Source organism: Herpailurus yagouaroundi, unplaced genomic scaffold (assembly GCF_014898765.1).
Source record: "Herpailurus yagouaroundi ecotype Mexico unplaced genomic scaffold, PumYag 139, whole genome shotgun sequence".
Lineage (NCBI taxonomy): Eukaryota > Metazoa > Chordata > Mammalia > Carnivora > Felidae > Herpailurus > Herpailurus yagouaroundi.
In genome coordinates this window covers 44,146,085-44,173,219 of record NW_024412394.1, presented here as the reverse complement: position 1 = coordinate 44,173,219, position 27,135 = coordinate 44,146,085, and the positions used below count along the sequence as shown (strand labels likewise).

The following is a 27,135-nucleotide window of genomic DNA, read 5'->3' as shown; positions in this document are numbered from 1 at the left end:
TGTGTGGATATTGAATACTGAAGCTCAATGATTCTCAGAGACTCCAATTTGGGAATAAGTAACACACAGGTTCAGAAGACGCTTATTATGGGTTCCCTTTTGCTTTAAAACACAGTAAGAAGAGGAATGTGGAAGAAAGAACCAGGATTTTGTTTGAGGTCATTAGAAAAGGATTGGAGAGGGGTGCCTGGGTGGCTCAGTCGGTTAAGCAGCCGACTTCGGCTCAGGTCATGATCTCACAGTCCGTGAGTTCGAGCCCCGCGTTGGGCTCTGTGCTGACAGCTCAGAGCCTGGAGCCTGTTTCAGATTCTGTGTCTCCCTCTCTCTGACCCTCCCCTGTTCATGCTCTCTCTCTGTCTCAAAAATAAATAAACATTAAAAAAAAAAAAGGATTGGAGACAAAAAAGGACAGAAAAGATGAGACAACTGTTGGGTGAGGTGGAATTGATAGATTTACTAATAAACTACAAAACAGGCATGCCTAGAGGGTTCATGATCTCTCTTAGAGGAGAAAAAGGAGATGGCAGGGAGGCAGAAGCTGGAGAACGTTCGTGTTAGCCACGAGGGCTCAGGACGGCTCTGTCCTGCCTGGGTGAATGACAGTGTGGCTGGAGGTGGATACCCAAGAGGAAGGCACAGGAAAGGATTCCACCAGCCACCTGCACACATGCGCCTTCATCAACTGGGTATTTGTCATTTCAGGAATGCAAATCTATTGTGTTTCTCCTGAGTATATCATTCAGTGAAGATTTAGCTATTCACATCATTTTCAGGAAAATTGGAGCCGCCTCCCTGCACCCCCATTTCTGTGCACACAGAGCTGCTGTATTGACTAAGACTGAAAAAAATCTGAGTTAGCTTCAGCAGTAGCCACCCATGCATTCAACAGTTTCCTCTGGAAAAGCTCACGGTGACTCTTCTTGATACCCTCTGCTAAATCCCAATCTGTGAAAATATTTGAAGGCTGCGCACCGCAGCTGGAGGAAAGAATGAATCACCCACACACCAGAGCTCACGAGGGCTCCCTGCTGAACTACCAGCTGTGGGGAAAGCAGCCAGCCAGGGAAGGTACCATTTAGGACACAGTGTTCTAGATGGGCTCAAAAAGAATTAAAATTTAACCCATTCCAGAGCACCAAAGGATTATTTTAGGTCATGGGACCAGATGCTACACTTTCATTACATTTCCTGATGCCCCTAATTTTGGCTAAGAATTGAAACAGTTGTTAAGATTCTCTTAGACTCTCTCACACATCTAATTGCAAGCTGCAGATATGAAATCTCTCCAGAATCTTTTCCTGCTGCCTTTTTAAGTCCCCCTTAGACACCCATCCAATATTGTTGAATTCAAACACATTTCTACCACAAGAATTAAAAAGTACTTAAGTATACGTTTATTCTACTCGGTATCAATGCCACACACACACACACACACACACACACACACACACACACACACACACAATGTTTCGTCACTTAATAAGTTAAAACATTCCATGTTTTAATAGTTAATAACAAGGACATAAATGATCATTTCCTGAGTTAACAGTGCAATGTAAAATTTAATCTGTATTGCTAATAAGACATTTTACAGCATAGAAATGTGATCAAAATGATCATTTACTTTATCATGTCATAAAACACCAGAGTTTACTGTAGTACAGTGATACGCTTTAAATGGTAAGGAAGTCTGTGACTCATCACAAAAGACACCTGTAAGTACTTGTTGCCATGGTCGATTCCAGGTCAAATATCAATAGCAAAATAAGTTATGGTACAAAATAAAGTCAACAAGTTGCCTCTACTGAAGGAACATTTGATTTCATTGAAGAAACTGAAACCTGGATTCTAGTTAACCTTTTAGTTAGTATGTACAAAAATGTTCTCTTAAAAAATACTAAGTAATCACAAATTTAGACAAAACAGTTGAATAAAGGACGATGACAGCTCTTCATTATGCTGTAAAACTATGGATCTCCTCTTTGGAAAAGTTCCTATCACGCAGCAACCTGGAAAACAAATAAAAAGTACATGTTTCTTTGGCAAAATGTTTAAAAATAAAGAAGATCAAAGTTGACCGTCATAACCATAGTATTTTTTCATTTTCCCCGCTTAGTATGCACTTTCTCTTCAAATATCTAGTCAGTGTTCAAATTTTCAACTGTCTCATAAATGCCATAATTCTAAAGTTTGTTTAATGCCAACTAAAATCTACTCAGTGTGATTAGCTGATGTCTTTTAGGTATCTTTTAGGGATCTGTGAGATCCCTTCCATCTCTCTCTCTCTTCGTCCTGTGATTTCTTTGTTGACAAAACCAGGTTTTTAGGTCTTGCGCCACCCAGAGTCTCCATTTTGCTGCATCTCTGTGGTATACTTTATTTTTTTTATTTTTTTATTTTTTTATTTTTTTATTTTTTTTTTTTCAACATTTATTTATTTTTGGGACAGAGAGAGACAGAGCATGAACGGGGGAGGGGCAGAGAGAGAGGGAGACACAGAATCGGAAACAGGCTCCAGGCTCTGAGCCATCAGCCCAGAGCCCGACGCGGGGCTCGAACTCACGGACCGCGAGATCGTGACCTGGCTGAAGTCAGACGCTCAACCGACTGCGCCACCCAGGCGCCCCTCTCTGTGGTATACTTTAATAATATGTTGCTGTGTCTCTTATTTCCCACATTTTAATAACTGGATCTCGAGGCTTGATCAGATACGGGTTCAATTCTTTTTGACAAGACTATCTCCTAGGTAGTGTTCTTCCATCAGGAGGCTTATCATACCTGGTTGCCTCTCTTTTTGGACACTAACAACCATTGGGGATCTACGTATACACCCATTAGTTCATGAAGGACTGAAGTTGGTGATACTCCTGTAACTCTTTCTTCATTTATCAGCTGAGGAATTCTATAGAGAAAAACGAACATCTGCTAATTTATTATGTAGTTGCCCAGTGGCACACCTCACAGAAAAGGCAGACTAAATGCTTCCCCCACCTTTATTCACCAGTTTTCAGAGTAAGGAGTTGATCCCCCAGCACTCTATCCTCATTCTCCCAAACTGAACAAGACAAGCAGAAATGTTGCTGAAGTATAATTCAATTTGGAAAACAGTATAGAGACTGAAATCTTAGAAGTAGCTCTGTTTAAAATGTGGCTGAAACTAGAGAAGGCCAAATACCATATGATTTCACTCATGTGGAATTCAAGAAGCAAAACAAACAAAGAAAAAAGAAACCAAAAAAAGAAAAAAAGAAAAAAAGAAAGACTCTTAAATACAGAGAACAAACTGATGGCTGCCAGAGGGGGGCAGGGAGGGGGGTGGGTGGGTGAAACAGGTTGAGCACTGAGTAATGTACAGAAATGTTGAATCATAGTGTATGCCTGAAACTAATATAACACTGTATGTTAATTATACTTCAGTAAAAAAGAAGAAAACGAAGTCAAAAATAAAAACATTTATTTAGTACTTGCTATATATGTAGTCACTGTGCTATGCACTTCACATTCCTAAGTATTATAATTTATTCCCTTGTACAGGTGAGTGCACTAAAGCTTAGAAAGGTTAAGTATTTGGTTCTAGGACACGTGACTTGTGATTACAGATGCTTACAAGTGGCAGAGCTGGGATTCAAACGCAAATCAGCGGCTTCTAGGCAAACACACATATTCAGACAAAGTAAGGGTGTGCGCAGGAGTCACGGGGCCAACTCCGTGCAATGGTCAAGCCTCTCACTGTTTGGACTCACCTACCTTTCTAGCCACACTTTCTGTCCCTGCCTGGCCACACCAGGCTAGTCTTCTGCATACCTGCCCCTTAATGGGTCTGCTTGTTCCTCGGCCCATCCAACCCTTCCCCGCTTCCTGTGACTGGCAGCATTTTGGCCGTCACTCAAACAACAGGTCTTTCCGACCATGCAGCAACTCTCCCTCCAATACACACCTGCCCAGGTGTAACTTGCCTCTTCCTGAATTTCCTTAACACTTGGGTTCCACCTCTAGTAAGAGGGTTTATGATATTCAGAGTCATATTTTAGTTATTAATGCATGCATTTGCTTCCACCACTAGACAGTGTGGGCCTCGATACCAGAGCCTGTTTTATTCATCTGTGCCACAAACACAGTGGGGATTTGGTAGATGAAAGCACCTTTACTGAGCAAGTGATTATCTTGCTCTTTATATCACAATAAAATCAGTTTCTGAGTCTGTCTCTTATCATATCCTACAAACCTAACGAATTTTCACCAAATATGGAGACTGTGTTTGAAATGGTTATACTTCTGTAGCAGACATGAGATTCATTTTGGAGGGCCTGAAGGAGTGAGAATCGCCCCCAAAGGAGTCATTTTTCAGGACAGCAAAACCTATGATCTAATAAGAGACCCACATAAATGTCAAGTAAGAGACACAAGACATTCATTAAGATGATCGAGACGAGGAAATCAAAGAAACAGGAGTCCTAAATTACAAGTCACAGGGCAGAGGCTATGAACTGCCAAGTACAGGCACGTTCAGAGATACTGTGGATTCAGCTTGCAGACCACTGCAATAAAGTAAATATCAAAATACGGCGAGTCAAATTTTTTTGTTTTCCAATGCATAGCAAAGTTCTATTTACACTACAGTCTATTCAGTGTGCAACAGCATTGTGTCTAAAAAACAATGTACATACCTTAATTAAAAAAATACTTCACTGCTAAAAAAAAACTGCTAACCATCGTCTGGGCTCTCGGCAAGTTGTAATCACCGATCACAGATCACCATAACACACGTGAGAGTAATGCAAAAGAGTGAAATACTGTGACAATTACCAAAATGTGACACAGAAACACTGTTGGCAGGACAGCAACAATGGACTTGTGTGACGCAGGGTTGCCACAATCTGCAGTATGTAACAAAAATGCAGTATGTGTGAAGCACAGTAAGTAGAGAGAAATAGAAAAAGGGTATGTGTGTACTATTTGAATTAAGCTACATCTCACAAGGCAATTCTGTGCAGCATGTTCAATTGTGAGCAAAAGCAGGGATCCATACATGACCAGTGATCCCCCTGAGCAATTCTTGTCAAGCCAGCTAGCAGCATGGAAAGATTAGCTCTGAGGTAAAGCTGAGAAAATAAAGCTGTAGAGATTACATTCAATTTTATAAATGCAGAAGTACTAGGATCTTGGCTATCTTCTATTCAATTACACATAGACTGAGGCTCCGGAATGCAAGGAAGTGGGTATGCAAATGAAGAGCCTGCAAATAGCCCATTGTTCCTGGGAGAAAACAACACACTTCTAATAGGAGGCTGTACCAGGGATTCTTCCTCAGTCAGTTAATTGGGCTAAATGGCCTTAAAGACACAGTCTCTTTCAATGCTGAAGAGTTTATGATTCACATCATTTAAAATGATAATTAAATTGCAGTCTGCTATGAAGTAAGCATTAAGATACATTTAAAATAGCAGTGTCAGGGCGCCTGGGTGGCTCAGTCGGTTAAGCGGTTAAGCGTCCAACTTCGGCAGGACATGGTCTTGGGGCTTTGGAGTTTGAGCCCCGCGTCTGGCTCTGTGCTGACAGCCTGGAGCCTGGAGCCTCCTTCGGATTCTGGGTCTCCCTCTCTCTGCCCCTTCCCCAGCTCACACTCTGTCTTTCTTTCTCTCAAAAAAAATAAACATTAAAAAAAAATTTTTTTTAAATAGCAGTGTCAACAAAGTAAAAGAATGTAGCCTTTAGCCTTTTTCTTTCTGAAAAATTATTTTACTTCAAATCATACTGTTAGTCTTCACTATAAATTTAATAGTTTTGTTCCAGCTTTGAAAGATTAAAAGTTTAAACAGTAATTTTTTAAAAAATTTGAAGTTGAGAGTGCTTATACAAAAGAACATTTTTTCTGAAGGTATTACAATCCAGAAATAAAATTCAATTTAATTAAAATACTTTTTTGGGCGCCTGGGTGGCGCAGTCGGTTAAGCGTCCGACTTCAGCCAGGTCACGATCTCGCAGTCCGGGAGTTCGAGCCCCGCGTCGGGCTCTGGGCTGATGGCTCGGACCCTGGAGCCTGTTTCCGATTCTGTGTCTCCCTCTCTCTCTGCCCCTCCCCCGTTCATGCTCTGTCTCTCTCTGTCCCAAAAATAAACGTTGGAAAAAAAAAATAAAAAAAAAATAAAAAAAATAAAATACTTTAAAAAAAATTTTTTTTTCCAACGTTTATTTATTTTTGGGACAGAGAGCTACCATTGATGCTTCGTCATCCAGTGTCAACTTGGAGTCTTAGCTTATTTATGTTCTAGTCTCTCCTTTTGTCTTGACGTCTGGCTTTCAATCCCTGTATTACTTACTAGCTTTTGCCTAACTGCAGAGAATGAAGAAAGGTGGAAAGCTGCAACAAGATGAACAATGCTTATTAATTATGTCCCAGATAAGAAAGTGGCACCATGTATCCACACTGCCAGTCATTAGCAATGATCATCATCCACATCTAACTCTATGCATAAACCTGGCCTCCAACCTCTCACCTGCATGAAGGTTAAAAACTACTATTTTCTGAGGCTGTAACCGACTATTGTAGTGCAGGTTTGTATGAATGGGAAGAACAGAGCTAAGTCGATTGCTTCTTATGGAAGATTTTCATTTCACAGTGTTGGGCATTCTTTTCCGTACCACATTGCTACTCACCGTATTCCTTGTTCTGTAAATGGGGTTGGTCCACAAATGCAGATGAGGACTTTGGATTTGTCGGAACTTCTTTTCAAAAATTCAGAAAGAAGAGCTGGTGAAATGTGTCCCCATTTGCCATTCCATTCAGAAGTGGGTGCTGAGAGAACAAATTCAACATCAAATCTGGAGGAAAGAAACATTTTTTTAAGTCTATTATTTGAACATATTATTAGCATGTTTTAAGTTCATGAAAACATGTTTTTTTCCCCTTGAGAACAACTGAATACCTAAACTGTAGTGTATGAAGTGTATAAATTGATACACTTGCTAGAAAAGCACTAGAACAGATGATAAGCAAAAGTTTAACAAAAACATATAGGTAAATCCGTATTTACTAAGGGTTAACTTTTGCTACGAATAAGAAGAGTAATCTGGCGTTATTTACTGAACTCACTAGAAAGAGAGTTCCAAGGGATCTCAAAGAACTCCACATTTCTATTCATAATCTGCCTGTATAAATCACAGAACAGAGCAATTACCATTGGCATGTGCGTTTTAATCTCCAACCCAAACCTCTCCAACGAGCTCCAGACCCAAAAGCCTACTGGATTCATTTCTTGCTGTCTTCAACATCAACTTATGATCTCCCTATCCCACACCCGAGGTTATCTTTGTGAACGGCGCCATGGTCCACTTGGTTGCAAAAGCCAGGAGCTTGGGATTCATCCAGGAGACCTTTCTCTGCCTCACCTGCCATAAGCATATCCTCACCAAGTCCTGGCTCCTAACTGTGTGTCTACTTGGCTCAGTCTTCACGTGCTGCCCATCCTCTTCCTGAAATGCTTCTACTAAGCCCCCCACCCCCCTTCAGTTCTTAGCTCAAGCATCATTTCCAAAGGGGGAAGCACTGCAGCCCACAGTGCTCTGTTATGTGTTGTAGGAATGCTTTCCTTTCCCTTTTCTTCGCAGCCCTTACTTCGGCCTGTAAATATGTGGTGATCAAGATGATTATCCTATTAATGTCTACCTTGCCCGCTACATCATAAGCTCCATGTGAGCAAGGATCACGCTCTGGCTGTCACTGCATCCCTAGTGGCCAACACACAGGAGGCATTCAGATACTAAGAAATGAAACACATGAAAGAAAAAAAAAATGGGTACAGAATTAAAATGAGAGAGAAGAACATCAAACCAAATCTCACAACATACTCCAGACCATTTCTCCCCACAGCTCTGTGATCTGGTAAGTGAATTGCTGGTAAAGAATTAAAAATGTTATGTTGTACCTGCTCTCCATTGTAGCAAACACAATTCATTCTTAACCATTTTTAGCAGATCAAATGACTTTCTACATTTCCTAGTGAATAACTGAGATGCTTTCTCAAGACGAGCAGAAATAAATCATATGTTAACATCAATCTTAAGAAAAAGTACAAGTGAACAGTTTCTCTTGTGAGGGGGCCCAGGGAGCCAAATGTCAGAACAGAAACAAGACGTGGCTGGTGCCGCCGCCCTCACGTCGCTGTGCGACAGCTCAGGAAAGGTGCCTGCAAACTGACTGGCACAGAGCAGCACAGGCCAACGCTGAGTGTCTGCAGGGGCTCGGAGAACCAGTCCAGGCTCTCACCCAGACCCAGGCCTCTTGGTCTTATTTGTTCATTTGCAGAATGAGGTGGGAAAACTATATCATCTCTGTTCTAATATTCTGATTTTATATTTAAAAACCCTACAGAATTATGTTCTATTTCTTACCTTTAAGGTCCCCATGTGGTTTTAGCAGCAATCTATTCTACTCTGTACAAAACAGCTTCCCCAAATACTTTCTTTCACTAACTTATTTTTCGTTGCTGGCATTTAAAATTTAAAATAGTTTTAGATAATTCCAGAATGTACTATTTGTACACTGCTCTGGGTTTGGCTTGAGGTAAGTGTGCAAAAATACTTGAAGGAATAAAGAAACTTATTTACAAAGAAGCCATATTGGCTAACAAACAAACAAACAAACAAACGAACAAACAAAAAAACCAAAAATGTGCCTGGAAGAACAAAGTCATATGCTGGCATCTATGAAATCACATTAAAAAATGTACGTGAATTCATAAGTGCATTTTTCTGAGAAGATCCATAGCCTTTCAGCAGATCATCAAAGGAGACCCAAAAGCAACTGCAGAACCATTATGTTAAGACATTTCCAATTATACACAGACAACTGGATAAAAGATTGCAATTACCTGGTTAAATTAAAAATAAAAACTTGTCTCCTCTGGCTCTATTTCCAACAAGTTGGTCACTGGAATAAAATTGCTAAGATCTATAAATTAATACTGGTGTCCCTCTCACCTAATTTTCCTTTATTGAGATATTTAAAAGAAAAAAAAAAGCCTAGTCATTGGCATACCCTCTGCAGGCATCTACTAAAGGGTGATAAATAACTGAGATCCTTACATAAAGGGTGTAACCTTCCCATGCATTTTGTATTTATTCACACAGTGGTCCCTCGGCCATAATTTTTGGGTGCTTAATAGAAAAAGCACACAGCCACATGAATATAATTTTTAGGGATATTGTGAAGAGGATGCTCTCCTGCTTAGCCACTACAGGATTAGAAGAGCTTAAAGTGGGATAGGAGCAATACCAAATTAAGACCAAGAATATTTTAAAGAAGCATTCCTTTTTATCATATTAAGATACAGATGATTACTATGGAATCCTCTCTTCTGGGTTATTATGAATAAGGGCCAATTTGCTGTATGCAACAATTATAGCCATGAGGCATAAGAGTAAATGTTCTGAAACTCTTTTCTGCCCTGTGATCTCAACATGCAGGAAAGGACTAGAACTCTTGAGAAGGTTACCTGAAAATAAATTTAGATAATCTATTAAGTGCAAACAAAGCAACATAAAAAGAGAGCAAGTGGGTGAGAGAAAGTAGACCTGCTTCTGGTAAATACCTATGTGGTCTAAATGTCAATGGAAGTAAACAAGCTGGTGAAAATAATTACTATTTTTTTTCAATATATGAAGTTTATTGTCAAATTGGTTTCCATACAACACCCAGTGCTCATCCCAAAAGGTGCCCTCCTCAATACCCAGCACCCACCCTCCCCTCCCTCTCACTCCCCATCAACCCTCAGTTTGTTCTCAGTTTTTAAGAGTCTCTTATGCTTTGGCTCTCTTCCACTCTAACCTCTTTTTTTTTTCCTTCCCCTCCCCCATGGGTTTCTGTTAAGTTTCTCAGGATCCACATAAGAGTGAAACCATATGGTATCTGTCTTTCTCTGTATGGCTTATTTCACTTAGCATAACACTCTCCAGTTCCATCCATGTTGCTACAAAGAGCCATATTTCATTCTTTCTCATTGCCACGTAGTACTCCATTGTGTATATAAACCACAATTTCTTTATCCATTCATCAGTTGATGGACATTTAGGCTCTTTCCATAATTTGGCTCTTGTTGAGAGTGCTGCTGTAAACATTGGGGTACAAGTGTTCCTATGCATCAGTACTCCTGTATTCCTTGGGTAAATTCCTAGCAGTGCTATTGCTGGGTCATAGGGTAGGTCTATTTTTAATTTTTTGAGGAACCTCCACACTGTTTTCCAGAGTGGCTGCACCAATTTGCATTCCCACCAACAGTGCCAGAAGGTTCCCGTTTCTCCACATCCTCTCCAGCATCTATAGTCTCCTGATTTGTTCATTTTGGCCACTCTGACTAGCGTGAGGTGATATCTGAGTGTGGTTTTGATTTGTATTTCCCTGATAAGGAGCGATGTTGAGCACCTTTTCATGTGCCTGTTGGCCATCTGGATGTCTTCTTTAGAGAAGTATCTATTCATGTTGAAAATAATTATTTTTTTTTTCCTAAAGAAACACGTGTTTATTTATTTTTGAGACAGGGAGAGACAGCATGAACGGGGGAGGGTCAGAGAGAGAGGGAGACAGAGAATCTGAAACAGGCTCCAGGCTCCGAGCTGTCAGCCCAGAGCCCGACGCGGGGCTTGAACTCACAGACCGTGAGATCATGACCCGAGCCGAAGTCGGACGCTTAACCGACCGAGCCACCCAGGCGCCCCTGAAAATAATTATTTTCAAGTAGACTGATAATGATCCAAGATGAAAAGTCTTGAAATACAAATGTATGCATTCAATCTAAAATGACTGCAGAGCCTGCAGTCATCAACAACTGATTCCCTCCCCCTCTGGCCAATCAGCTTCCAAAATGTACCTCCTTCACATTTCTTACACATATCTCCTGCCTTCCTATTTTTACTGCCACAACTCTGCAATAGGCCTTTATATCTCTCGACTAAAATACTGCTCTAATATCCTTAGCCCTAATCTATCTGACACATCATGGCTATATTAGTTCTTCTAAAAACCCAGAACCCATCTTACAACTTTCTGCTCAGAAAGCTTCTGTGATTAGTCACTGCCTAGAGAAGGGTATTTCAGGGTATTTGGAGCCCCAGCTTTTCCTGATTTCTCTAGATAAAGAAAAATACTAGATCATAGGGTATTTGTCTTTCTCTGACTGACTTACTTTGCTTAGCATTAAACTCTCTAGCTCCATCCATGTTATTGCAAATGGCAAGATTTCATTTTTTGATGGATGAACAATACCACATGATTTCACTCATATGTGGAACTTAAGAAACAAAACAAACACACAAAAAGAGAGAGAGAAACCGAGAAGCCACTCTTAACTATAGAGAACAAACTGGTGGTTACCAGAGGGGAGGTGGGTGGGAAGATGGGTGAAACAGGTGAAGGGGATTAAGAGCCCACCCATCACAACGAGCACTGAGTAATGTACAGAATTCCTGAATCACTATATTGTATACCTGAAACTAACAAAACACTGTATGTTAACCATACTGGAACCAAAATAAAAACCAATAAAAAAGAGAAAAATACTAGAAACAACAGGAAAACTAGTTACTTGCTCATAGGGTAAGAATTCACAAAATAAACAGGTAGGGGTTAAAATTTGATAAAATATACATATTACAGAGACATTTCTCAAAATGAATCTGATGAAACACTAGTGTGCTTCCAGATGTGAGTGGTAATCCATGAGAGAAGGCTAACCTCTCAAATGAGTATGGGACTACTGGGTTAAGAAAAGTTAAATAGATTTCTTCAGAATTTCTCAAAACCTTGAATATGCTAACTTCGCAACAAATCTTCAAGAAGGTAATATAGTACACATTCTGTCTCAGACTTATTTAATCACAGAGCCCTATGGTCAGGGGAACACATGGACGTTTAAAAAAACACATTCCAAGAAACACACCATTTGAGGAACATCTGGGAGGAAGAAAGTCCCTTATGGGTCCATATTAGGGGCCGACATATTTGAGCACATCACAGGCTGGAGAAAAAGAAAGGGGTTCAGGCACATTTCCAATGTACTTGTGCCTCTGAGATCATCGGCATCTGCTATCTCAATTAGACTGAAACATCGCTAGTCTTAATGCTGACACCAGGGTACAGAAACATAGTCATTATCTACAGACCCTGTCAGTAATAAAGGGAGATGTGCTTCCCAGATTGCCGGAACTTCCCATGTACTAAGTGTAATACAGGAATTACACTTAAGGTCTTCCATTGCCAGATTTTAACTACCCTGTTTTGTTGACTGTAAAATAAGAGGATTAGAAGTGATCACCACTAAGATTCCTTCTAATATGGATATAATTAATGGTTTTATTTTTACAAAGTTATTTCACATTGTTTTCCTTTCCACACACAGTTCAACATAATTGGACTCAACATACTGGCCCTCTTGGTTTTTTGCTTATAAAAAATCCTATTATACAAATTTCTTTTCCTGTTCACAGAAATGCTAATTGCTCCCCAAAGCCCAGACCTTCCTCTATGAAGCTTTGACATCCCCACCCTCACAAAAACAGAATCACTCCTCCTCCTAGACTTCTAGAACATATGACTCATTTCTCTCAAGACTTTACACTTACTGCTGAACTTGAGAACCTCACCACCACTTGGGGATTCTTACTCATTTTGTATCTTTCCCCAACATTAAGCACATTTTGCAAAGAGTGAGCACACAAGTGACTGAAGTGATGTGCCTGGTCCACCAGTGCCCATAATGGGATACACAATCCCCTGTCCTTGTGCTGCTTGGAATCCCTTTCTCTTTCGCCTTCCCTTATGCCCTAAACATTAACCTCATCCTTTCTAAAGGAAAAATAATGACACTAACATATCAAGTGTGGGGAGTACAATATTCTGTGCTTGGTAATTTACCTTTCTCGAGGCTATTTGTCAAAATGTATCAATAGCCTTGGTATTCTGTGACCTGATGATTCTTCTGATGAATTTTTATCCTGCATATGGAGGTACAGAGCAGCTTGTAATCACTATGCCAAACAGCAGGGGACTGGTTAAATAAGTCATGGTATGGTTACATGACTGCATATAGTACAGCTATTAAAAATCATGGTAACGTGCCAGTTTTCCCAACTGGCACTACTGGAATTTGGGGCTGGTTATTTCTTTGTTGTGGGAGATTGTTGTGTGGATGTAGTATGTTGCAGCATTCCTGGACTCTACCAACTAGATGCCCTCCGTTGTGATGATAAAAAATGTTTTCAGACATAAATGTCCCCTAAAGTCATTGGAACAGGGTGGAGAGGCAGATTGAGGTGGCAGACAAAAACTGGTTTAAACTATTTGACATACAGGGGCGCCTGGGTGGCTCAGTCAGTTGGGCGTCCGACTTCGGCTCAGGTCATGATCTCACGGTCCGTGAGTTTGAGCCCTGCGTCGGGCTCCGTGCTGACAGCTCGGAGCCTGGAGCCTGTTTCTGATTCTGTCTCCCTCTCTCTGACTCTCCCCCTTTCATGCTCTGTCTCTCTCTGTCTCAAAAATAAATAAACATTAAAATATTTGACACACAGAATGTGCATAATATACTAAGTAGAAAATGTAGTTATAAAAAGTTTAATCAGTATGTCTACATTATTTAAAATTTTTTTCTAATGTTTTTTAATTTATTTTTGACAGAGAGAGAGAGAGAGAGAGAGAGAGAGAGAATGTCAAGCAGGGGCAGAGAGAGACAGAAACACAGAATCTGAAGCAGGCTCTAGGCTCTGAGTTGTCAGCACAGAGCCCAACATGGAGCTTGAACGCATGAACTGCGAAATCATGATCTGAGCTGAAGTCGTTTGCTTAACTGACTGAACTACTCAGGAGCCCTAAGACTACATTATTTAAAAAACAAAATAAAAAGATGAGTGTGTATAAGTGCACACATGTGTGTGTCAGAGAGCGAGACAAGGAGATAGCTTTATTAAAAGAAGGTTTTCTCCAAAAATGTTTTGAAAGGGAAGGGAAAATACCTATTAAATTTATATATTACAGGGTGCCTGGGTAGCTCAGTCGGTTGAGCGTCCGACTTCGGCTCAGGTCATGACCTTGCGGTTCATGAGTTCGAGCCCTGCGTCAGGCTCTGTGCTGACGTCTCAGAGCCTGGAGCCTGCTTCAGATTCTGTGCCTCCCTCTCTCTCTGCCCCAACCCACTCACATTCTGTCTCTCTCTCAAAAATAAACATTAAAAAAAAATTTATATATTACAAAATGTTGTCCAGAGGTCAATCTCAATGTCAAGCTATCCCGCCCATCAAAAATCATTTTGCAAAAGCTGAGAACTCACAGAGCTAGGGCATTCTACAGGGATGGGACCTCATGCATAACACTGTTCAGAGGTCAAGAGAGAGATAAACGGAATTTAATTTGGATCTCAGTTTACATAGTAATTAACTATAGCTACTACCACACATTTTTGCCTTCTGTTTCCTCTCAAATTTCTTAAGAAAAATAAATGTGTGAGATTTTGCTAGATTTGAAATGCTGTGAATGGAGTCCTAACTACTGGACATATTTGGATAAAATTCAAGTAAGCTGTTCTCTGTTCAAATTTTATATTTAATGACATGGAAACTTGACTGAAATAGAAACATCCCATAAAAGTACTTATAGTGTACCTGTGTTTTGCAATTCTATTAAGTTTAGCAATGTGGGTAAATGAAGAGATACATTCCCTGGATTGTATGAGAAAATAAGCCAACATAGTATCTTGTTCACTGTTGTGCCCCTGTGTAGAGAGGCACATAGCAGAGCTCACATTTATTTAATGAATGAATCCATGTTACAAATACGCTAATTATGGGCTAGGCACCTACACAAACTGTCTCACTGACCCCTGTAGCCAAATAATTCTATGATGTAGGTAATTGATATCCTTATTTTTACAAGCGGAAAAACTGAGGCTCAGTCAGATCAAATAACTTGCCCAAGGTCACAAGGTTAGTAAGCTCCCATTATGCAATGATTTTTCTAAGAATTTCATCTGTTAATATTATCTAGATAAACTTGGAGGGCAAGCATAGCATGCTCGCTGAAAATCAGAGTATTAGATCATATCTTAGCCTCAATATCCATCCTATCTGTCCCTTCTTGTTCCACAAGGACTGAGTGGAAGGCTGAGACCTAATCCTACAGAGTAAGGTATTTCACTTGCTTTAACTACAAAATTTAGAAGGATTTTTAAAAAGATATTTACAACCCAATAATTATTTTAATATGTTCAGGTGTCACATTTTGTCATCAGAAACTTTATTACTAAAATTAGGAGTGATACAGGAAAGTCAAGATGTAGGAAAGGATGGTTTAATACATAAAAGATGCCCTTAAATACTAACTAAAATACAGATGTGACTAATTAAAATAACCTTATATTAAATCTGAGTTTTTACTTTCCTTTTTTGTATGGGACTCAACAATAGTGCTAAAAACCCATCAATAAGCCTTTAAGGCTGGGTTTCTCATAAAGCCTCAGAATATGGTAACATTCCTGGTAAACATTCCATACAAGCACGGCCTTTTTGTTTTCCAGTGAGGGCATGACACGAGTCTCCAGGGAGCGGCAATCATACAACACTAGAAGTCCGTGCCAACAGAGTGCCTCAAGCAAGGACAATTATGTCTCCAAGAAGAAGGAGGAGGTTAGCGAGTAGAGAGAGCGAGCACCCAGGAGCATGAGGGGAGGGCAAGAAGAGAAACAGAAGGAGAAGAGGGAGGATAAAGGTAGGCCAGAAGTCAGAGCGCCATCACTTCTCTCAGCAAGCTGGAGAGTCCACTCCCCTGGTGAATGCTGTTAGAGCCAGGCATCCAGATAGGAAAAAAAAGGGGCCTTTCCTCACCCTCAATATTCCAGCCTATGCAATCCACCAACCCAAATTATCTAGACCAAAACAAAACAGAATGAAACAAAAGAAAACACACTTTATGTTCAGAGGCTGTCAACACATTTCTTTTTACCAAGTACTTCTTAAATCAAGTTTAGCTCCTACTGAAAGTCTAAAAGTACAATGTCTGTTCATGAAAATAATAGCAAATGGATCCTCTCGTACAAGGGAACTATGTTCAAAAATAACTTTGTCAAAACGCTGTCAGAAACATTTTTTTTAAAACAACCCTACAGTTAAAAAGCTTAGCAATGCTGTTTAAATTCTTTTAAATGTTTGATCAGGAAAACAGGAGCTCAGTTAATGCAGAAATGAAACGCATGTACGTAGAGTTCTTCTAAGCCACAATTCAAGTATCTGAGGTAGGCCTTCAGTTTCCAAAGCAGTTACACAATCTTCTCCAATCATCACATTAGCCTTACGAAGTAAGTAGGAAAGATGTCATTATTTCATTTGGAAGATAAAGAGACAGGCCCACAGAGCTAAGTAATTTTTGAGTAAGGTCCAAGCTGGTGAAGGGTAGAATGAAAACCAGAATTTAGGCTTTAGGCTTTGTGGTACACGCCGCTTCTAACTTTCCACTTTCAAAAGTGTGAAAAAGACGCTTGAAAACCTAGGAATTTGTATTTCTTTAAATCATGCTCTAAACTGTCGTACGGCTACCTAAATACAAATACTTTTAGGTTTACGGTTTAAGTATGTAAGAAGACTCAATACTTCAAGGATAAGTGAGTCAGGTCATCTTTAATTTGTGAACGTTATTTATGAAGAGAGAGAGGGGAAGAGGATGGAAGACAGGAGGGAGGAAAAACGAAAGGTGGCCATTCATTCCCACACTGAGGACGTTCGGAAAGTAGTCACAAGAAACAGAGTCCCAGAACAGCTGAGTTGTTGACATCTTTAACTCGAACTTTCAAAAAGCCTGAAATTTTATCTGTCCTGTATAATCTTAAACATATTTACTTCAGATATTTTGTGTGAAGTCCTTATGAAGTCCTGAATTTCTTAAACATAGCTTTGGATGACTACAGATATGCTTTACAAAGTATGACAGCTCCTCCAATTCACTCTTCCAAACAATACCTTCAGAATTTCCTGCTGCTTTTAACTCTCTTTAGGGGAGATAGGGCATATGCCCATTTCAACTATCTAGTTTCAGCTGACTGTGCTAGGGCTTTCTTCAGTGAAACAGATTCCCATGCGTTCTCATTCTACCAGAGTTCAGCCTGGCTCGAACTTTTTTCTATTGCCTATGCCAGCATTCCCCAAGGTGCGTACTGAGGACCACCAGTATTAACAGCTATTAATGACTTAATGTAGACAAACAAAAATGAAGAAAATCTTAACTGAACATGCATAAGGAAGCCCCCCTCTAAAGTCACAAAGGCTCTAAGAAATCTTGTAGTAAGGAAATATATTTATTTTTGCTTGATCCATCTTATCACATTTATTTGATTTGCACCCACTATAGCAAGAAAATCTTGAATCATCAAATTGGCTATACTAGATCATTTTCAGTGAAACTCAACTCAGAGTAAGTAACACGTTAAAACATAACGCCCAGTATATATTTTATCAATACATATATGATGTCGTATTAATCTTACCGAACAGTATTTCTTTGGGGGAGGGATATTAACATTACTTGCATTGAGGGAATTATTGATTAGTTTATTTTTTCTTTGACGGGGCTTCCTGGCTAATTAAACACTCCAATCAAAGGAGATAAGGCCTAGACTGACTATACATTTTTGAATATTTAAGTGCAGAGCTAACACCGGTTTAATACCTTTTATCTTTAAATGCTAATTTCTCCAACTGGCTTCTCCAAATTATATCATCCTCTGTTTTATTGAAGAACATCAGCTTCACTTTCCTTAAAAGAAAAAACAACAACAACTCAAAAAGAACTATTTCAGTTACATTTAAAATATGCATGAATGGAAAAGTCTAAACGTAAACTGGCATGAATGTTTTTTAGTGCCAATTAGGTAACCCAAAGTATCAAAAATAAAAGAATCAAGTTAGTAAAACAGCTAGGACTAGAAGACGTAGGGTAAGGAAATGATAAATGAGGAAATGAGAATACGTCTATTAAGGTCCACTGAGTAATTAATTTAGAATACCTTACACTAATCTAATAGCCTCATAGAGGATAGTAATTAAAGATAAAGTTACATACCTGAGACTGGGTATGTTAGTCAAAGCATAATTCAGTATTTTAACCATTGGTGTGAAGCCTGTTCCAGCTGCCAATAAAAAGAGATCTTCTAATTCTTGGAACTGGGATATTTTAAAACTGCCCTCAGGATTGCTTACGGAAACAAAATCTCCTAAACAATGAAATATAAACTAAATCAGAAGAAAAAAAAATCAGGGAAACTGACGTTAGCCTAGCTAAATTTAGAACACTGAGGAGTAACAGGATGAATTCATAACTTTCAGACTACATCTTAGTCTTTAAGGTATGTAAGGAGTTTGGGGAATACTCATTAAGCCCCCAAGTATGTCTGGATTATATCCTTATAACCAAATTAATAATGAGGTTTTATGACACTCATTTCCCAACATTATTTTCCCAAACCATCTGGAATCTCTAATTTACAAACCACTGACAAGCACTTAAGTACAAATTCTCAGTAAAGGACTGATTGCTAAACTAAATTATAAGCACCTCAAAAGCAGTGTCTATGTATACCTGTCTTACACAGTACAAGGTGGAGAATATATACTCACTGCTTACATATGGATTCTTAGCCATAGCAATAAAACTAGTAGGAGAGAAAATGGAAATAGAAAAGTATTCTAAAATCTTACATTAGAAAATGTGCTAACTTCACCTTCATGAAATCTTTGAAAAACCTATTAAAACAACAGCTGTTCTCAATTGAACACCTATAAAAACAAAGCAAGATCAGAAACTGTACTTAGAGCATGCTACTTCTCAATCTAGAATAAAAATATTTGAGCAAAACATTTTCTGTAGTGCATTTTTATATAACCACTATGTACCACTCATATAAGAGAACTGCCTTTAAGACATTTCAGAAATTTTCAATGTAATTTTAAAAATAGAAAAGTTAAACATGTTTTAAAAACAATTTCAAATAATTTGCTTTATTTCTTTAAATGCTTGGATGTTCATAATTTTTCCTTCTTGTCCACAGCGGGATAGTAAGGATCTTGCAGTAACTGATGAATTAAGTATTGGAAGGTAACAGAAGCTCCCTGTTATAGTTTAAAAGGACCATAAGATCAGAACATCTTCAGGAAAAAGTCAGCTGGTTGTTTACTAAAGATGCCTCACAGAATGACATTAACTTGATAACTTCTGTCAACAGTCCAGTCCTTCAACGTCATAAAACTAGACTCAGGCAAGATACCGGATTTTAATCAAGTTCACAAGATGTTAAAAGTATACCGGCCAGAACAGCAATTCATTTACAAAAGGCTATCTGTACCTAGTGACCTGAACATCACACACCCCTTCCAGGGCATCTCATTCTCAGTATCAGAACACTTGGAAGGCCAAAATAATCATATAAGAGTTGCTTGGTGAACATGGAGTTGAAACAAAGACGTGGATAATTTTATAGCGTAGCTCATTTAAGCCATGACGAGGCTTTCATGAGTTATCACTATCATGCCAGTGTGTCCTTCCAAGGGACACAGGTATTGGGGCCATGTCTAGCTCCCCTGGATGAAACTGAAAAAACACTCATCTTATTCTTTGGGCTTTCCCTTTCATGCTCTAGGCTAAATCTCCACCCTGCTCTGTTCACATGATCTCTATTAAAAGGTTATAATAACACTGGTTCAGTTTCCACATGCTATCTATAATCACATGTCAGGCTACCACAAGATGATAGTCACCTTCACTAGATTTGCAGGGATTCCAAGATTATTTAGGTTCTGATTCATATTCAATATTTTGATCTTTGTAACCAAAGAGGACTAATCATATCCATTATGTAGAGACTGGCTTAACTTCCAGAAAGCAACAAATTTTCTTTATTTCCAAATTTTAATGACCTATCTCACTGGCACCTCGATGTTACTGCTAATGCTATGTTAAAAACAGGAAGGGCACTTTTACTGTCAAACAAAAGGCAGTGAAAAGTTGACGGTACAGAAAAAGGAATAGAAACAGGAACAGGGGTCTTGAAATCACAATAGATTTCATCATAGTCTTTTTATTAATTCTTTCAAAGTACACTTATTGAGAGCATATTATGTGCCAATTGCCATGCTGAGGTATAGGAACTATAAAGATAAGGAAGACAATCTTTACCCTCAAACTCAAAGTTTTGTAAAGAAGGAACGTTATTTATTCTTATCTGAGAACTATGAACAAAGTGTTAGTTACTGAGGGGTTCACGAGAAGGGCGGCTTCTAAAAGAAGTGGTATTTTGTTTGGGTCTTTCAAAAAAAAAAAGGTACCTGACAGGTAGAGGAAGGGCTGATGGGTGTCCTATGTGAGGCAACTGCATGTACCTATGAATGAGGGTGACAAGCTTGTGGAACTTGTATTTATACAAGTAGTTACATGAGAGATGCAGCTGGAGAGATCATGAAAGTCTTTATAGGCCATGCAGAGGACTTAACCGTTAAGTAATGGACACCCGTCAGATGTCTCAAAGCTGCAGAGAAACATGATTAAATTTCTCCTCAGGGCAGCTTGGAAATGCAGATAAACAGAAACAGAAGGACTCCATTAGAGGCGACTGAGAGAGAGCAGTTAGATGTCATGAGGGATGATGAAGGCTTGATCCGAGAAGGCGGCAGAAGGGAAGGAAAAGAAAAGATTAAAAAGCCACTGGGAGGTAGATTCACTGGACCTTAGTGGCTGACTGGATTGGGAGGGAGAAAATGGGAAGATTCAAAGATAACTCAAGCCTCCCGATGGTGTCAAAAATGAACTGTGATGCTATAAATAATAAAGATGAGGAATATGGGAGTAAGGGTAGATTAGGTGGGACAAAAAGAACACGACTTTGGTCTCAGACAAGTTGAGTCTGAGATATTTGATAGACTCCCACATGGATATAACCAGAGGATAAGTATAACACGGGCTCTTATCTAGAACAGAAATGAGGTTTAAAAAAAGAATACGAACCAATCTGAAGCTGATCAAGCTCTGGTGTGAAGAGTCCAGCAGGATAGATTTTGATCAAAAAGTAGATGTATTTATTGTTGAGAAGAACTGGTTCCTTGAACTCTGAGAGTAAGGAATCAGATACAGGTGTATACGGCTTCACAATTTCAGTACCTGGAAAAAGTCATGACACAGAAATTCAATTTTAAAAATCTCAAAAGCCCTGAATAAAGATGAAACATACAAATATTATGATGCTATCACTACATATTGAAAACTGTACATCTAATATGTATATGATTCTAACTATATATTCTCCCTAGAGATGCACACACATACTATATACAGAGAACATGTACTTAGAATCATATACACATTAGATGTACACACACACACACACACACACACACCCCTGAAGCTTATGCATGCTGAAATAAACTTAACAAATCAATATTTTACCCATCATATAAACAATGTACATTTATTATGTGCAGTATGATAGGGACTCATGGTAATAAATGTAGACATCCATCTATTCCATCAGCATATAAACTTTGTAATGGGCCACAAAAAAAAAAAAAGACATCAAAAGTTTACACAGAGGTGTAAGAAGGTACTTACGTAACAATTTTAATTATGCACCAAATTTTTAACAATGGTTACAGATGGCCATTGGGATTATTGGGTTAAGAAAGGGAAGAATTTCACTTTTTACTTTATACATTTTGAGCTGTTTTAATTTTTTAATATATATTGCTTTGGCAACTGAAAGAAAAAATGTTAATCCAACTACTTCCAACAATATACTATTAAAAAACACGAATCTAATAAGAATTTGTGTTATATTTTAGCTAGCCAAATTCCAAAGAAAGAGGAGTCCCCACACATTTTTAAGACCAGAATTTTATACATGGCTCCTTGACATCTAAAAATTGATCCACCCGTAAAATTATAATACATCGACAATGACCACACTGGGAAGACAGCAGCTACTGACTGACAGCCTGGCACTGGTGATGGTGAGGAGGGAAACTTAATAGTGCCGTGGGAACCTACTGTACCTACCAACCCCCAGCTGGCAGTCTGCTAGACTGACTGCAGGGAAGACTAACTGACATGAGAATGTGACCTTCTGCAGCTTCAGAAGGCCAAGAAAATGTTAGAAGGATAAGAAGGGTATTTGAAATGAGTAAATGAAGTAACTTTAGGATGAAAATCAGGGAGAAAGAAATCAAGTAAGGACTATCTTTATAGAACTTCTTATACTGGCAGCACATGTAAGGAAATCATTTCTAATCATCACTCATTTTCAGTTTTACACATTCAACTTCCGAAATGACACAACCATACATGGTTACTAAGAGATACTGGGATGTGTTTCTAGTGGCTGTCTCCCTGAAGGACCACTTAGGCACTCCCTCCCCTCTTTCCCTTAGTGTTCTCAGTAATAAGTAACCGTGCTGGTGGAACTCTCTCTCTGACCGGCAGTTTCTTCGCTCCCTACAGTGATAAGGCAGGGCTGCGGCTCCAACACGCAGGAACGCTGCATCTACGAACCTAGAACCTGGCTATTAGTTGCCAGAAACATTTATTAATAACCTAAATGGTTACTTCCTAAAAGGATTAGTACTGATTTGCAACTGCTAATAAGGAAAGAAACGGTTTCCCCAAAACCTTTATTTACCTTACCTGTAATAGTTAACTTGAGGTAAACATGTTGCCCAACTGGCACCTGAAGATGAGTGCTTGGTGGCAGCATCAGGCAGAAAAGCTTCGTATCATGAGTAACGCCTTCCTTGGAAATTAACCGGCACTTTCTGTAGTATAAACCTAGAAAGTGATTCATTTTCTCTCATTGATAAATAAATTAAATAAAGTAACACTAGACTAAGTGAAAGCACAGATTCAGCTTCTATACTTAGGCAAGCTCAAATTTCACTAAAATGCCTACATGCTTTAAAAATGCATCAGGGGGCCCCTGGGTGGCTCAGTCGGTTGAGTGTCTGACTTCGGCTCTGGTCATGATCTCACGGTTCATTAAGTTTGAGCCCCATGATGGACTCTGCTGACAGCTAGCTCAGAGCCTGGAGCCTGTGTCGGATTCTGTGTCTCCCTCTCTCTCTGCCCTCCCCCACTCACACTCTGTCTCTCTCTCTCAAAAATAAACATTAACAATAAATAAATAAATAAATAAATAAATATTCATCAGTAGTTTGAATATCTGAAAGTTGGAAATTTTTTCATTTTATTTTCTGAGATATCTATTTTTAAAACTGTAAATACCTCTGTAGTTTGAAAAATGACTTCACTAAGTCTTATTTCCTCATATCTGTAATTATAACATATTAAAAGCATTACATTCTAAGAAATTAAAGCCTAATTTATTTCTTCTTAAATTCATTTTAATAATTTCATTTTTTAAGCCTTATATTCACAGCTATATAATTAAATTACAGATGTGAAAAATATTTGATAATCAACAAATCTACATTCTAAAGTCTTTTCTTACCAAATGGTCTTGAAATTCAAAGTATTTAAGGTTTAACAATATCAGTACTATTAAATAATTTGGAATTATTTCTTTGATAAACACAGGAAAAATATACATTCTATTTCTCTATGTTTATGTATATATGTATATAAATTATATAATTTTAACTGTTAAGAAATGATTACAGCAAAACTTTTATATGTAAGGGTGTAAGTTTTCATTATTCAAAAAATTAATTTAAGAGAAAAATGAAAATTCCCAGTTTGTGGTACTAATGTATAATTTTTTTTTTTCCAACGTTTATTTATTTTTGGGACAGAGAGAGACAGAGCATGAACGGGGGAGGGGCAGAGAGAGAGGGAGACACAGAATCGAAAACAGGCTCCAGGCTCTGAGCCATCAGCCCAGAGCCCGACGCGGAGCTCGAACTCACGGACCGCGAGATCGTGACCTGGCTGAAGTCGGACGCTTAACCGACTGCGCCACCCAGGCGCCCCAAGTGCTACTAATGTATAAACAAATAAAAAGAAAAAAGTATTTCTATAAATTTTGAAAATATTTGAAATTAATATCCCAAGCTCAGGAAATATTATTTGTACATAGAACAAACTAATATCATTTAAGTTAGAAGAACTTGTTATTGGAATTCTGGAAGCATTAACATTTTCACTTACAAAATTCTTTTTTGGACATAAATAGTACACCAGACAGACTGATGATGCTGGTTTGTTTTGTTATTTCCTCTCTTATAAAACAGCATTTACAGAGATGGAAAGGAATTAACTCTGATAATTTCTTATCCTAATTATTCTCTCACCTTTTTTTTTTTTTTTACACCTAAAAATATTTAAGTAGGTACAGATTTACTCAAGATTTTAGGGGGTGAAGGCCCAACACCTAATAATCAATAGTGAGTGGAAAACTGAAATTCACTTATAATCCTAAGAAATCATTTTGGCCACAGTATCATCCAATTTCTCATGTTCCCTTGTCCCTGTGGGCCCTAAACACCCCAGTCACTAAATCTTTCCACTTGCTTCCATGGTAGCTCAGCACGCACCTAAGTTTCGAGTATAGCACTGCACACCAAAACCAAGGGGCACTCTTTGAGTCACCTCATTCTAGTGCCAGGGCATAGCTTGGACCAGACTACAGCTAAAGGAATCACTGTAAAGTTATCCTAGAGCACCTAATCCAGTATTCAACTGACAAAGGATCAATGGACATAGGCTTACCCACAAGGAGAAATGCAGGTTCAAGTGATCTCCTTGTCCCTTCCTTTCTGGGACTCAGAGTGAGAATACAATCAGAGATCCATGTACTATATGTCTAAACATTTAAAAGTTATAAATTAGATGAATAACTGTTAAATAATGTCCTAGCAGGTGAGGTTTAAATTCAGGATTCTTGAATTTCTCGGAGTTCCATGCAGGAAGATGGCAGAGGATGGGAGCTGCACCCCCACTGACTGGCTATGGCCTGCCCCCCTTCTCCTCTCACCCCCCACCCTGTCTGACACTGAGTGGAACTTTATGTGGGTGTGGATACACATCCCCTATGTTTAAGCTCATCTACCTGCTTTCCTCATAAACAGCTTTGGCCACTCCTTGAATGCAATTGGATCTGAGGACATGTGAGCATGAATTCTGGCTCAGAGTGCAGTGTTGAAGGAAAGAGGGTGAACAGTAGGTGGACATTTCTTGGCCCTGCACACTTCTCATCCTATGGGAGGGGTGTGACTGGAAGAGAGCCACTGGGGAGTTTTCCAAGTCTGGAGTCCAGGGCAAGTGCCTGTCTTGCCTAGGCCTAAGGGCCTTAGTGCTTTCTTATAATGAAATGTAATCATGCCCTTCTGAAAACTTTACTGATGGATGAAAAGGTTCATCCTCTGATGACAATGCCAACTCTAATGTCTGCCAGAAAGGATGTGCTACAGGAAGTATGCATCTCTTCGATTATATTTAAAACACAACAAAACCCTGGGTTACAGTAATTTACTGACACTTCTTGTTAGAGTTCATAGAGTATTCTTGCTATTTAACACCAACGAAATAATTTCAACATCTTGCCTATAAGTCTGCTATAATTTCAAAGAACATCCAGATTCTAAAAATTTCAGAAACATTTAAGGAAGCTTTTATCTTTTAATTATACTGAAGAGAGAGACAGCATAGACAGATGGCCCTAAAACATAGGAGGAAAAAAGACTATGAAGCAGATGTGCTGACTAGTTCAGTCTGCACAATGCCATCATTTAAGTGTCAGGTTTTTGGCTTCGTGAGCATAAATAATTAGACAAGAAAATGAGAAACTGAAGTAAATATAAGATGGTGAAACAAAAGCATGCGACAGAAAAGTTTCCATCCCAAACACCTCACTTCTTTTAATAACATACATATGATATCACTCAGGGTAATACTGAAATACTAAGGCCAATATGATAATTTGGGCATAGTCTTTCCTTCTGGTTGAAAAGAAACATGAAAAACACGTTTCTTCTGTTCTTCTAAAGAAAAGAATTTCACAAGGCTAAAATCCAGATGAAGTCTTCAGTGGGAGAAGGAGCAGAGAGAGAACCCTGGTTTACGAGTTCACACCGCAATCAATCTGGTCTTCGACTCCTACTCCAACTTAGCATACTTTTAAAGCACCTATCCACTCTTATTTTCCCTACTGGAAACAGAGGCTTGTAGAAGGTAAATAGCTTGTGCAAGGTCACAGAGCAGCTGGAGAAGATGTAGAAAGAGGCAAGAAGTTATTAATGAGTTTCTTACCCCAGTTCATAAGCTTTGTTCAAAAAGTGTGAGAACCACTGTTCAACACTAGCTTATGGCTCTTTAGTGCCTTCCTCCCCATTCTAACTATGTCAGTACAAGCACAAATTTATAGATTATCCTTCTATCCTTTACAAGTTCCTACTATATAATGTACAAATTAAGGAATCAGTTCAGCAAGTCAAGATTCATCCCACATATATCTCTTTTTGAGTATCCCCATTCTCTTCTGTTTTGATCGATGATACTTCTTCTTAGCACTCATTACTACTTTCAATCACCTAAATGTCATTTACTTACCTCCTAATTTGCTATCTATCTTTACTCATCGATTCCTCCCAGATCTTCCTGAACAACATAGGGCAATCAGTTAGTGGGACTACATACTTAAAAATGCAGTCTTGGGGGAAAAAAACAACCCAAAACATACTAACATCTATAATACTTAAAAATATATGTACGTACTAAATATGTCCATACAGGAAAAAAAAACACAACTTACAGCCATTCAATCCAACAGACATTTCACTTAGAATCTGTCACAGTTCATACTGTAGGGGCCTTGCTAGCCATCTGTTTGTGCCAAGACAGTAACCTTGATGAGCAGTGAACCTTGATAAGCAGTGAACCTGACTGCACGGATGATGTTTAGAAAACTTCAGTATAAACTATTTTCAAGCACTGTACAAATGTATAACATTTTGACTACTGATAAAATAATTCAAACTTATGAAGTCATTAGAATATCTTCCTATACTGAAGAAATAACAAATTTGAGTTATACTACTTTTCTTTTTTAAGCTTATCTATTTATAAAATAGAGAAAGAGAAAGAGAAAGAGAAAGAGAAAGAGAAAGAGAAAGAGA

General features: G+C 38.7%; 1 protein-coding gene across 3 annotated transcripts in view; it reads right to left on the bottom strand.

Annotated features, from left to right (window-relative positions):
• Positions 1–1,480: 1,480 nt before the first annotated feature.
• The window catches only part of CYB5R4 (cytochrome b5 reductase 4), a 95,150-nt gene continuing 69,495 nt past the window's right edge, over positions 1,481–27,135 (bottom strand). Inside the window, exons 11-17 of one of the 3 annotated variants that reach the window (XM_040474075.1) lie at positions 22,694–22,834; positions 21,026–21,178; positions 18,092–18,242; positions 17,699–17,785; positions 6,658–6,822; positions 2,779–2,902; positions 1,481–2,009 (exon numbers count right to left, since the gene is read on the bottom strand). In XM_040474075.1, coding sequence (XP_040330009.1) covers positions 1,998–2,009; positions 2,779–2,902; positions 6,658–6,822; positions 17,699–17,785; positions 18,092–18,242; positions 21,026–21,178; positions 22,694–22,834 — 833 coding nt within the window. In that variant the 3' untranslated portion in view covers positions 1,481–1,997. Of the gene's footprint in view, positions 2,010–2,772; positions 2,903–6,657; positions 6,823–17,698; positions 17,786–18,091; positions 18,243–21,025; positions 21,179–22,693; positions 22,835–27,135 lie in introns of those variants that run through there. The other 2 variants (XM_040474077.1, XM_040474076.1) reach the window with 2 other exon arrangements.